The 14,027-nt window shown below is 41.1% G+C and overlaps 1 protein-coding gene across 6 annotated transcripts in view; it reads right to left on the bottom strand.

The window, feature by feature from the left end:
• Positions 1-14,027, bottom strand: part of TNRC6B (trinucleotide repeat containing adaptor 6B) — a 224,700-nt gene that overhangs the window by 24,701 nt on the left and 185,972 nt on the right. For all 6 annotated transcript variants that reach the window (XM_064491424.1, XM_031463315.2, XM_031463311.2 and 3 more), the window contains 3 exons: positions 6,076-6,207; positions 5,713-5,808; positions 5,362-5,554 (listed from right to left, as the gene is read on the bottom strand). In XM_064491424.1, the coding sequence (XP_064347494.1) occupies positions 5,362-5,554; positions 5,713-5,808; positions 6,076-6,207 (421 nt within the window). The remainder of the gene's footprint in view (positions 1-5,361; positions 5,555-5,712; positions 5,809-6,075; positions 6,208-14,027) is intronic.

Raw genomic sequence — 14,027 nt, forward strand, 5'->3', positions numbered from 1 at the left:
TTTAAAGCAAGTAAGAGGGAGATAACCAGGTTTGTGTTTTACAAAGAGAACTGACAGTGTGAGAACGGGACAGGTGGAGGTCAGGACAGAATCTGGGAGATCAGTTTCAAAGAAGTTTTTATACAATGACGAAGACCCCAAAGCTTGGGTAGGCAACTGGTGAGGCATTCAGAGTTTACTCTGCCGTGTGCCCCCAGATGTCAGGCAAGGGTGTTTTGGAGCAGGTTTCCCCACTGCACAGGGCTGGACAGGTGAAAACCACACAGGAGGGGCCTGCTGCTGGAGTCCCACAGGGTCCACCATCCTCTCTGGGTCACAACGTACTTAATATTTTCCAAACTGACTCTCAAAAAAGTAAAATAAAGGACTAAAATAAACAATTGAAACCAGGGAGGGGAAGAATAATGATAATCATAGAAAAATGAGAACAAGTTACAGTCAGTGTAGCAGCAGCAACACACACACTCAGGCCCCCCAAGGAGGTGAGCAGGGTCCCCCCTACGCCGAGGCTCAGGCGTCTGCAGGCGTCTGCTCTGACTCCAGCAGGCATGCGGCTCCAGCCAGGCCAGACTCCACACTGTGCCCACCCCACTCTCCTACCGTCTGGTGGTGTCTTACTGGCCCTCAAGTTCCATTTATCCAAATCCCACTGAAGGCCCAGGTCACAATTTTCTCCCCTGTGCTTCTCTTAATTGTCAGGGATAGTTTTATAAATGCCTAATAAATCAAATTCAAATCCATTCTGACACCTTTCTTGACCTATGTTTAAAATGCTGCTATTAATATAAAGAACAATGTCCCTTTACAATGTTTGGAATTGGCTTTACTAATCCAAGAGATTGCTTGGAGGGCGGGGGTGGGGAACAGGAATCCTTGGAATGAGCTGGAAATATTTCAAACTGAACAATTTTTTTTTTTAAAAAGAAGAGTGTAAGATATTTTCTACTTTTATCCTGTGTAACTAAAACAAAATGAGACTAGAGGCCAGGGAGGCTGAAAGGAACATGGGCCTTCTCTGATACAGCTTTAGTGGCCTAAGCAGGTTTGCTCCTTGGGCAAATTACACCGCTACATTTGACTCAGAACACCAGCCCAACATGCTTGGATTCCAGGCCATGCGAAAGCTTGGTTCCAATCACTGAGAAAGAGCTTTTGAAAATAACCTAGGATTCTGGTGAAGATTAAAAAGAAAAACGTAAAGATTAGTAAAATAAGGAACTATTTCTTACACATTCATTTTCTGTAAAGTTGCTCTGAAATTTCTCTTAAAACTCACAATGAAATTAAAGTTATTCAATTTTAGCTGCTTAGAAGTTCTTCTGTAACATAGGAAATGTAGAAAATTAGTAAGAATTATAAATCTTAGGAAAGAATAGAGTTTTGAGAAGCTCCACTTGAACCTCAGGTGAAGTGGGCATCTTTCTCATTAGAAGCTCAGGAACAAACGTCACTACCATATGGCAGCACCATAACTAAACAATAAAGTTTGGTAAGGAAAAGACAATTGAAGTGGGCAAAAAGAAATAGGAGATAAGACTGCCTTGACAGGTTTCATCTACAAACCCAAAACTATGAGAGGAAAATCAATGCAAAGTTGGACGTAACTCTGTTGTCTTTCTTTGATGTCACGTAGTGACTAGCCTGACCTCAGGACACAGAATGTGCTCAACAAATCTGAAGGAAAGGATTCTGGAGCACTGTGCTCTGGTGGCTACATTAACAGAAAGCAGAGGGCACTCTACTCATGACTGTGGGCTTCTCCGGAGCTATCACACCTCCAAATCCAGGAAAATACTGCCTTTATTGTCCCTGCTATGTTATAAAAACCAAACCTCCTCAGTCCATCCAGTGGCCTCCTGTGATGCTCCAGCTCACAGACACAGAACTTCTAATCGAACAAGCTATCTCATTCAGTCCAATGAATACTTATGGAGACCCTAACCTGTGCCAGGCTCTGGGTTAGGAGATGAGGTGCAAACAGAGAGAAGACGTGCCCCTTGCTTTCCCAGGGCCTCATTTCACCAGCACTTCCCTTTTACCTGCCTTATCATGCTTACAAATACAACACCCTGGCTACCTTATCTGTCGTTGCCAGAATTACTTTCCTTGCCACATACTCCAACTCAGCACTATCAGTCTATTCATCACTACCACTCGGCCCAGACCTCACCTCTTTGAGGAAATTCTCAAATTAGCTTGTCCTTAATCAACCACTCCTTCCCTCTCTTTGTCTGTAATTCTGTATTTTCCGCTACTACTTTTGTTGTAGCTTAAAAAACAAATTCCTGCTTCTATAACCATTGTAATAAAAATGCATTATAAAAGAAACAAATCACCCACAGCTGCCCATTTAATGTAACTGTTTTAATCCATGCACACACGCTCATATGATACTGACACATTCATAATCCTGGGATAGATACAAGTTATCTTTCTGCTATTTTAATAATCCCTAATATTCATAATAAATCTACTTTTCCCTGGATATATCACACACATAAATATTACATATTTTGATGAATTTTAAATATAAAAATTAAATTTTATTGGAAATGCACTTTCTAATAAGATGAGTGACTTTTGTTTCTCAGTTAGTTCTGATATCTGAATGACCATGACTTAATACTAGAATGAAATCTAGCTCATACTATACCTATTTTAAAAAATTTTTTGTAGACATAAAGCACTAAGAAATCTTACATAAATAAGTAGATGGAAAAGGGAGGAGTCTTGTTATAAAATCACTTATTTCTTTGCATCTCTTTTTAGGTATATTCCCTTCCCCCCAGCTCAATAACATAAGATACTAAAACATAATTTTTAGACAGGTCATTATCACTTGACAATTCAATTACATATATTTTCAATTTTGCTAAAAGCAGAGAATGAGAAATGATCTATTTTACAAAAGTAATCAGTTAAGGATTAGTTAAGCAGTCATTAAAGTCATTAAACTTTTTAATTTTGAGAAAATATACCAAGAGTCTTTATCAAGACTTATTAAGAAACTGTAATGTTTCTTGCTACTCTTTCACCTATAGGTATCTTTTTTAGTTGGATATACTCGGCATCATTTATACTCACGATATATTCGTTCATTTTGTGACATCTTTATGTTTTTCAGAAAAATTTTAATTTGTGTATACGCTTTAACTATATCTTCTTCAAAATCTTCTGGCTATAGATTTAGTTTATTCAAAGGAGGCAGCCAAATCAGACTTGTTTTCAGTCCCAGTTTTCCAATTCCAATAATTGTGGTAATGTGAATTGAGGAAAACTGTTAACTGTGAAATAAACTGCAAAATGCATCTTGTAAAGTAGATTATAAATGGTCAGATCACAATATAATAAAGACCTAATAAAATTAATTTATCCATTGTTTAGTAAGTTATCAAATATAAATAAGTTAATAAATCAATGTTCTTTTTCCTTATTTAATTTGGATTATAATGCATAGCTAAATTTCTAAGTTACTTATGAAACAGGAATATTATAAAAAAAATGACATTTCTTCAGTAAATGTATATGTGTATACACTGAACTCTGATCTTTTAGCCATTAAGACTCAAGTGTAATAATGACAAACACCGCTGATCTAAGAAGACATCATGATTAAAATTTTCTATATGTTTAATAAATGAGGAAGGTATATGCTGCTCAAAATGAACAGACTTGTAGCCAATATATAATTTTACTTTTTAATAAGGGGCAGAAAATAGTAAAGATGTTATAGTCACTGGAATAAATACATCATGACTTCAGGTTTTTAGCAACGAACTGACCAATGCATACTCATTCTAGAGGAAATCACATAAAGGCTGATCCACAGGCTTTACCTGACGCATTGTCAAAACATCTATTTCAGAGTCAGTCTCACTAACCGATAATGCTCGAGCTGTTCAAAGGTACTTTTCCTTCCAACTAAGACGTGCCCTAGGGATGAGTACTGACAAGGGCCGAAAAGATGTTGTGCTTTCAGTGCTTTAACACGTGGAAGAGCCGCTGTGGCTTCTGGACGCCCTCTTCGCTTTACACGACTGGATTCTACTTCAAGAACTATGCATTCTTCGACAAAAAGAGAAGCAAAGTTACCCTGCTTTACCATCATACGTGGTGTCTACATTCAGACTGGACACACACCAACACACCCAGGTTCTTACGTCAGGCTTCGTCCTTAACAGAAAACATGATTCAGAAGGTGACGACTGGAAAGCCGGGGGTAACGGCACCTTCGTTAGTCATTATGGGAAGCTTCCTCCTTGCCTGGAACCCCAGATAAGCATGCGCTAGGAAGCGCATACAGGATGATACAGGATGGTGGAGAGTCTTCCCTTTTTTTATGTCAAATGGAAGACAGTTTATATTGAATTTACAAGTTCTCAGGCAAATCGTTTTTAAAAAAAAAAGCACAGTTGGTAGAACTTGAGGACCTGGAAATTAATCCCCTTTACTATATAGGGTCGGGGAGTCCTTGGACTCTTTGCTCTTCTCTGCATGTGGACACCCCGCAGGAAATGGGTACCCCATCCCAGTGGGCACCACATGGTGCAGAGGGCAGGGCCATTTGTCCAGGGTCACTTTGTCACTGAGGAATATGGATTTCAAGTCTCCCCAAACCCTTGTTTTTGAGTTTGTAGAGGATAGTATGATCTTTACTGAAATAAAATCTAAATGTTGTCAATTTGAGAAGAAACTCGCTATGGTGTGTGGTACCTTTTTAATTTTTAAATTTTATTTTTAAATCACTGTTGCCTCACTGATTGGATTCTGCTTACAGCATGTTCACCAGTTCTCAAAGAGCTATGATTTGCCTGCCAACAAATTCTTGGTGAATGTCAAAGGTATAAGCTTACTTGTGCTAATTCTATTTAAATCAGATGAAATACTAATATCAGAATTTTATCAGTCTGTCTTATAATTTTTGTTCCCCATTTCTTTTCAAGAGAAGGTAATTCTATCAGTAGAACTAAACACCACAACTTGTATATAATTTAATAGATTACAACCTCTGACGTGTGGCACGCACAGCATGTACAAACATTTAGACTGGCTTTTAAAAGTTGCTGGTGGTGGGAGAGCTGACTGCCATTCACAAGTAGTAGAAGACTGCTCTGGACCTGGAGAAGGTGGGGGCCTGTCTCTGCTGTTTGCTAACTGTGTGGTGAGCTTCAGGAAACCACCGAAACTCCAGGATATCGATAGCCCAGATATCTCACCTTTACGAGACGGATAAGAATATTTACCGACCTTGCACAGCTGTTGTGAAAACAGGGTCAAGCAGGTCCAACCCCTGGGCTTAGAACATGAGAACATGACTGACAGATCTTTTTCAGCGGGCAGTTCTCATTACAGACAACTTACCAGAACCATATCCAGGTATTGGCCCTTTGGTTTGAAGGTCTGGGAGCCCCACATTCAGTGCGTTGGGTACCATGTTGTCCAGATGGGGCTTGGGCCCAACAGGATGAGACGGCGAATGCTTCATGCTGGGCTGCCTCTGCTGCTGCTGCTGCTGCTGCTGCTGCTGCTGCAGTGCACTCACCATCCGAGCCAGCTATGGGGGAGGAGGCCCAAGGGAAAAGGGACCCACGATGAGCCAGCATGCGAACCCCATGGGGAAAGAGGGCGCTCAAGTTGCTTGTGCTGTCAGAGGCTGGGCGGAAACGCACTCCTCGCAAGGAGCACTAGAGGGACCCTCCCGAGCCCACGCACCTGCTGCTCCTGCTGCTGGCGCACAGCTTGGGAAAGCTTCCTCTGGTTCTGCAACAACTGCTGCTGCTGTTGCTGCTGCAGGAGGAGCTGACATGCCTACAAAACAGGGAGAGAGACAGGATCGAGCTTTCCTAAGACGGACTAGCTGAGAAAACTCAAGGGTCTGGGCACTGAATGAGTGTCCACGAGGGAAGTACCACCAAGCTCCTGGTCTACTGGTCACATTTCCCTCCAGCTGAGCTGATATACCAACCATTAAGCATGCTCAATAGTTTGCATAACATGAAGCAAATAAAAGCTAAAGAGAGAGAGAGAAAAAAAGCAAACAACCTTTCAGCTACAGGAGGAAAATCTGCTACTTACCAACTGAAACTGGGGAATCTGTGGAAGCTGGCTCAGCATGGCAATTTGTTGAGGAGATAACTGGGGCCCCACATTGAAAAGACCTGGATTCAGGCCACTGTTGGGAAACTGCTTGAGCATTGAGGCAGAAACCTAGCCAAAAAAGGAACGCTCAGAATTTATCAAAATAAAAGAAATTTTTTTTTCTGTGAAAAGAATCTTAGTAGAGCTCAAAGCAAGCACTGACACTTTCTTCCTCGAAAAGTATTTAGAAAAGTATTAAATGATTGGGAGAAATACACCAAAGTGTTAACAATGGTTATCTTTGAATGGTGAGATTATAGGAGCTTTTTCATTCTCTTCTTAGACTTTCCAATTTTTCTACAATAAAAATGACTAATTTTACAATCAGAAAAATATCTGCAAGAAAAAAGTTTTAATGACAATATGACGTTTGTCTGAGAAGTTACTACTGAAAATGTGCTATAAAAATATAAAACATCCACTAAACCCTCTGAATCAGTTGGTGCCATGGAGGACAAACTTAATCCCTCTCCCATTAGTAGCATTCCGGTCAGAAGTTTAGTTCTAAAGGCAGATGGCCTGAATACAAATACCATATGCTATCACTTATAAGTGGACTCTAAAATATGATACAAATGAACCTATTTACAAAACAGACTCACAGACAGAAAACAAACTTACCATTACCAAAGGGGAAAGAGGATGGGGGAGGGATAAGTTAGGAGTCTGGGATTAGCAGATAATAACTACTCTATACAAAATAGATAAAAAACAAGGTCCTGCTGTATAGCACAGGGAACTATACTCAATATCCTGTAATAAACCATATTGGAAAAGAATATGAAAGACATGTATACATATGCATAACTGAATCACTTTGCTGTACACCAGAAATTAACACAATATTGTAAATCAACTATATACTTCAATAAAAAACAAACAGAGGCAGACTGCCTGGGCCTGTCATTTGTGAGATGTCTGAGTCAGAGCAAGTTACTTATTTAACCTTTCTGAGCCTCACTTTCCTTATTTCCAAAATTTGAATAGTAATATTAACTTCAATATTAATTTGAAGTCATTCAAATGGTTGTTTGAGGACTTTACGAGTTAATTCACGTCAACTGCTTAGAAATGCGCTCCATCAATGTTCATATTACTCCACAGGATGGTTCTTCAGATGTTACAGACAATGATTACAGTTCCCTTGCATCTCATCTCCAGGCTAAATATGATCCCTTCTTTCACCTGTATCTCATTCAATTTCTCAGTGCAGAGCCCTTTGCAGAACAGAAAAGCCATTTTTTAAGCTGTCTAAAATGCCCCCATAAAACCTGAGTCATAAGAGAGCCTTTAACCAGAAGACCCATGGGGGTCTCCCCATGGTTGTTTAGCATCCCAGGCAGAGTTACATTCCTCAGCTTCCTACTACTTTTGAGTCACGGTCTCTGCTACATTCTCAAGAATATCTGCCTATCTTTTCTTTGACACTTTCTAGTCTAAAAATATCTAAGTTCAAGTTTCCTATACTTGGCTCATCAACTCATTTCTTTCCAAGATCTCAGGCACTTTCACTTAACCTATCAGTTCTCTCATTTGGGAAAGTATTTTGGTTTAAATTAATAGTTCTTCCAGCTGCTTCATCTCTAGCCTCTAAGAGATGCTGAGTGTTGCTGACCAATTAAAGAACTTGTTTGATTTTCTATTTTAACAGTTAGACCCCTAGCAGATACGAGCGCAAAGCAAGCACATCACTACTGTGCACTGTGCCTCTGTACCAGCTTTATGGCCAGCACGACCAACACTCTCCACGATTTCTTGCACATAATAACTCTCATCTCTCCTTTGTGTTCACCCAAGCGGTCACCAGTGTGGCTTAACTTACCGTCTCTGATACAAAAGTTCTAATCTCCTTGTATTAAGAGGTTTTGGGGGAGGTGGGGGGGGCGTGGAGGGGGGTGAGGAGTGTAGCTGTGTCCTATGCTATCACACCACATTCCAAACCAGAGCCAGTCCACCATTCCCCAATGACTCATGAAATCAAACTCACTACCTTCAGCGTGTATCTTAAATTCATTTGATTTAGCAATTGGTTGAACTGCATCCCCGACAATTCATTCCCAACTATGATCTCAGGATGTGACCTTATTCAGAAGTAGAATTTTGTAGACATAATCAAGTTTAAGATGAGGATATAACAGATGAGAGTGGTCCCTAATCCAATGACTGAGGTCCTGATAAGAACAGGAAGAGACACAGAGACGGAGAAGAGAAAGCCATGTGAATACAGAGACACACGGGGAAGAACGTCATGTGAAAATGAAGACAGAAGTTGGAGCAATGCTTTTAAGGAACACCAAGCATTGTCAGCAGCCACCAGAAGGCAGGAGAGAGGCACAGAAGAGATTCTCCTTTGGAGCCTCCAGGAGGAACCAACCTTGATGACACCTTGACTTCAGACTTCTACCCTCTAGAACTTGTGAGAGTACAAATTTCTGTTGCTTTAAGCTACCCAGCTTGTGGTTATTTGTTGTGACAGTTTCCAGAAAAGAAACTAACATAACTATGTCTTACAGGCCTGGCCATCTACTGTGTTAACCACTAGTCTCGTGAGGCTATTGAGCACTTGGAACACGGCTAACCTAAACTGAGATGTGTTTTAAGTGTAAGATACACACCAAGCTTCAAAGCCTTGGTATTTAGAAAAAAATTAAAATTTTTAATATAATTTAAAAGCACTGATTACAGGTTGAAATGATAATAATTTAGATATATTGGGTTAAAGAATATATACTACTAAATTAATTTTACCAGTTTCTTTTTATCTTTTACATGTGGTTACTAAAAACTTTACATTACGTGCCTTGTGTTACATTTCTGTCGGACGGTGCTGCTCTAGACGGTCTGCATGGATCAGCATTGTTTCTAACTTCCTTCCTAGAGCTTTCTTCTATGATTCACAGGAAATCTCCTCTGCTTATTTTGTTTCCTAACCGACTGGCCTCCAAAATAGATAGCCATTGTCTGAGCTGTCATTTCTCCTCCCTTCTTCCTTCTATTTTAGAAGATCTACTGCACAAATTAGCTGGTCTCTTGGTCACCACTTTTCTTCAGTCTTGAGAATGTATGCCATCCCCGGCAAGAGCCCATCAGCCCCTCACCCTCCTCACTACTCCTACTACTTGAAATTAGCTAAAGAAACCACCATTCAAAGTAAAACACGCCCATGACCAAGCAGTACCCTGGAGAAGTTCATCTTAGGGGACAGATCTAGGCATATTCACAGCAGCACTGCTCGTAATAGCAAAAATCTGGAAACAACCCAAATGGCTTATCTATAGTAGGATAGCATAGGTAAATAAACGCTGGTTTATTCATGCAATAGAACACTGCATGAACCACAACTGCCCAAATCAACATGGGAAAATCTTAGAAACAATATCAAGCAAAAAAAGAGAGAAGGCTACATAAACTGCATGATTTCATTACATAAAGTACAAAAAAGGGAACATGAAACAATACACTGTTTAAAGATAGATACAAAAAGACTATAAAGAAAAGTAAAGAAATGGTAACATGAAGTATTTTTATACTTTAATTTAAATGCCAGCACATCACATGTTGTATCCATTGAAGGTTATAAAGACTAGGGAGGTTACACTTTGAGGACCTCCTATCCAGCTTTGCTCAACTTCTCATTTTCACACTGCACAAGCACTGGCCTCCAGTGGATACAAAAGGACCAGAGAGAAGTTCTACTAGGCTCCTGGCAAACGGCTATTCATACCTGGGTTGCAGGATAATTAAAGTGCAGGTCTGCACATTCCCATGGCAGGGAGTTAATTACTCTGGCTTAAAAGCCCTTCAATCTCCAGCTGGGCTGGAGAAAGTGAAGCTCTAGTTGGAGTCAATTTAATGAAGCTCTAGTTAGAGGCATTTAACAAAGTGTTATAGGTGCAAAATGACAGCAATTTAAAAGCAAGTCAGAAACCTCTAGAATATGTTACTGTCTGAATATTTGAGCAATAGGAAGAAAAGGGCAAGGTAGAAGAACCCATGGCCTGGAACATTTGTAACAAATCTCAAAGATGAGTTTCAATGTCTTCTTCCTATGTTTACATTAATTATTGACTGTCCCTATAATGTGGTTAAAATGGATATAAAATTTGATAACATTCATCAAGAATTTGAAATGTTCACGTGCTTTGACCTAGAAATCTCATTCTGGGCAACTAAATTTAGAAATAATGTGGGCAAACATCTCTGTATAAGGATTTCTCTACAGCATTATTTGTAACAGTAAAAAATAAGAAAACGACTTAATACCCAATAATGGGAAATCAAAACAAGCCTGCCTGCTGGGTCATTTTGCCTTCTTCATTAAGAATGATCAACTTGAAGACTATATTAGTAACGAAGAAATACTATGACCCAATGTTAACGAAAACAGCAGGATATCGTGACCATGAATGCAGTTATGTGAAAAGTATGCCTGTACATGAACTAAGTCTGGACAGGGGACTGTGCAAAAGCAATTCTTGTCACTACAGCTGGGGCGGGGTCGGGGGATGAGGGAGTTGTTGCTGGAAGAATTTTTTTCTGCACAATCCAAACTTTCAGTGTGGTTATTGTATTGTCCTTACTTAAAAAAAAAATTTTTTTTAAGTGATACCCAGCAACTTCACTTTTCAAAATAGGTAAATATCAGAAAAGAAATATTCCATTGTTGAATAGTTTTCCCTCATTATGCATTAAATAAATGTTAACTGCATTTTGCTAAATAAACAAATTTCAAAATTGTAGGAGAATATAAGTACTTTTCTTTTCCAAGTACAGCAGACACTTAGGGGCTGCACATTTCTTTATGACCAAAGTCTCTTAGGCTAAGTTAACCATGCTTTCCTAACAATTCCACTTTCTAGATCATTCTGAAACATGCCTACCCATGACTTGACATGTATTCACCGAGCTCAATATACATGCCGTGCACAGCTGTAGATGCTGAGGACGCAGCAGGGAACAAAGCAGATGCAGATCCAGCTGCTGTGCCGTGTGCTGCACTCCCGGGCATGGGGGAGGGGAGAAGGAGTACCAGCGGGGTGGTGCACCCACCACACACAGCCTGGCCTGGGACGGCCTGTCTGATAAAGTGCTAGTGAAGCAGCGATCTGAAGGAAACAAAGATGCAGCCATGCGGCAATCTGGGAGAAGAGCATTCTAGGAAGTATGTTTGGTGCACTGGGGCCAGTTGGCTGGAGAGGGCTGGATGAATAGAAGAGTGGCAGGTGGGGGGTGGGAAGATCACCGAGAGCCTCAGAGACCACAGTAAAGAGCTGGCTTTGCATTCTCAGTGAGGGTGAAGCCAGGGGAGGACTCCTAGTAAAGCAGTAACATGATTTATCTTAACTTTCTGTGAGGACAGAAATGTTCCACACCTGTGCTGTCCATGTAGTGGCCACTAACCTACTGTGGCCACTTGCATTTAAATTAATTAAAACTAAAAGTTCAGTTCTTTCATGGTCATATTTCAAGTGCTCATGCGGCTAATGGCTACACTGGACAGCGTGGTTTTAGAGGATCAGTCTGAAGTCTGGATGGAAAACAGACTCGAGGCAGGCAAGTTATTAGATGAAGCAGAGCAGGGACCAGTCAAGGAGACCATGGCCGTGGCAGGAAATGGTTGGGTGCTGGTAAAGCTCTGAAGGGAGGATCTGTGGCTGGGTCGGATGTGGGCTGTGAAGACTCACAACTAGCTCTGAGGTCTCTGGCCTAAGCACCTGCAACAAGAGAGTACCACTTACTTGGAGGAAGAGCATGTTTTTGAGGGGAGTGTGGGATGAAGCCAGAAGTTCTGTCTTGGGCGTGTTAACTTTAGATGCCTAGAAGGCATCCTAGTAGGGACAGCCAGAAGTCTGTGCAGCTGAGAAGAGAGATTTGGGCTGGAGACATAATTTCGGAACTGTCAGTATTTTAAAGTCATCGCACTGGGTAAGATCACCTGTAGTGGCTGTAGATGGTGAGAAAAGGTTCAAATACTGAGACTGGGGGGGCTCGGATGTTTAAACGCTGGGAGAGTGAGGAAGAACTTGTAAAGCAAACAGAGAAGACAAGACAGGTGAAGAATCAATACAGAAGGTGTTCAAAGGCCAAATAAATTGTTTCAAAAAGAAGGGAGTGATCAACCGTGTCAAATGCTGCTGATACATTGATTAAAAAGAGACTGGGGAACAGACCACTGTATTCCACAACACAAAGATCACTGGCAACATTCCCAGGAAGGTCTTAATTGCCACTGCCACTGCCACTGCCTGACCCGGACTACTACTACAGGATCGTAACTCGTCTCCTCTGCTCTCATAGTTCTGTCATTCAAACATCTCCTCTATATTACTGTTGGTGGTTTTTTTAAACTTAAATTTTCCTATATTGCCACTCAGCTGAGAAATCTTGCCTAACACTATAGTATCTTTAGCAGTAGCAGCCAAGGGAGCACATAAAAATCATCTGGGGGGCATTAGGCCAAACACCCAAGACTGTGTCTCTGTAGACGGGGGAAGACCTAGAAACTGTTTTTAAGTAGCAGCCAAGATAATGGTTACAAACCATGGTGATCAAAGAACAAAGTCCAAACTCCTCAGTAAGGCAAACAAAACTGTTCCAAATTTGGTCCCAAACTTCCTGACTAGTTCCCTCCTCTTCCACTCTAGATCCCATACGAATGCTTCCAGAAACGCAAACTAATTGTTCACACTAACGCCATTTCCCCAAACGCGCCATGTTCTTCCAGATATTACTGTCCCTTGCACAAGCTGCTTCTGCCTCCTAGAAGGTACCTTTCATTTGGCTGTGCCCAGCAGACTCTGACTCATTCTTCAAGACTCAGCTTAAATGTCACTGCTTGGTGTGAGGTCTCACCCAGCTCCCCAAACTCTGTCAGGCATTTCTGTACAACATTTATCACACTGACTATCTGCTGACTGTCCTCCAACACCGCCACCAACTGCAGGAGGCCGTGGTGGGAGAGGTGTTTTCTTCATCTATTCACTGCAGATATTCCATGACCACAGATGACTGTTGGCCCGATACCAAGACATGCTGGCAAGTGCTCTGAGAGTCAAGATGCTGCCATTATAAAGTGCTGGGGAAGTCAAGAGTAGCTCTGTCTGGAGGATCTTCCAGTACCCAGGACTTGAAGGATGAGTGCAAGTTAGAGGGAAGAGGGAAGGAGAGAGGCACTAAGACGACTCCCAGACAGGACCACGAGGATGGGGGTGGGCGGGCACGATGAACGTTTCTTCCTCTACCAAGACAGAGACTCAGTGTCAAAAATGGGATTTGCAATCTATAGATGAGGGTTTCAAATAAATACTTTAAGCTTTTGTCCTAAAAGACATCAAAAAACAAAAACAAAACCTGACCCTTCACAACCTGCTGGTTGGATTTGTTAAGGACCCCATTCCCTTTTATGTGACGGGACAGACTGAAAGCTCTTGATTCTAGTTCATTAAAATAACATTCTAAGGTCACACACTGAATCCTCTCTCGGGCTTATCAGCTTTTACTTCGCTCCCCAGACCTGTTTTCTCATGAAGAGGGATGATGAGGGGCAGTATGTGGCAGACTGGCACAAATCTCTCACCTATACCCTCAAATAACTCACTGGCCATCTCCTGCTAAGAAAGGGACCTAAAAGGTTCCTCTGGTACCCAAAGAACCACACCCCACACAGAGCTGCTCTGTGAGTCATTGTCTGCCTCTTCTTTAGCAATAAATACCCCTAGAGCACCTGGTCAGTGTTTTAGCATATATCTCCTCACAACTTTTCAGAGGAACCCAGAACCTGGCCATTCTCCTCCAAGTCCTTGAGGGCAACCAACTTCTGAATGTGGACACATCAGAATATATAAAGTAGTTAAAAATTATACACAGTTTAAAAAATCAATATAATATTG

The sequence above is a fragment of the Camelus dromedarius genome, chromosome 11 (genome assembly GCF_036321535.1).
Source record: "Camelus dromedarius isolate mCamDro1 chromosome 11, mCamDro1.pat, whole genome shotgun sequence".
NCBI lineage: Eukaryota > Metazoa > Chordata > Mammalia > Artiodactyla > Camelidae > Camelus > Camelus dromedarius.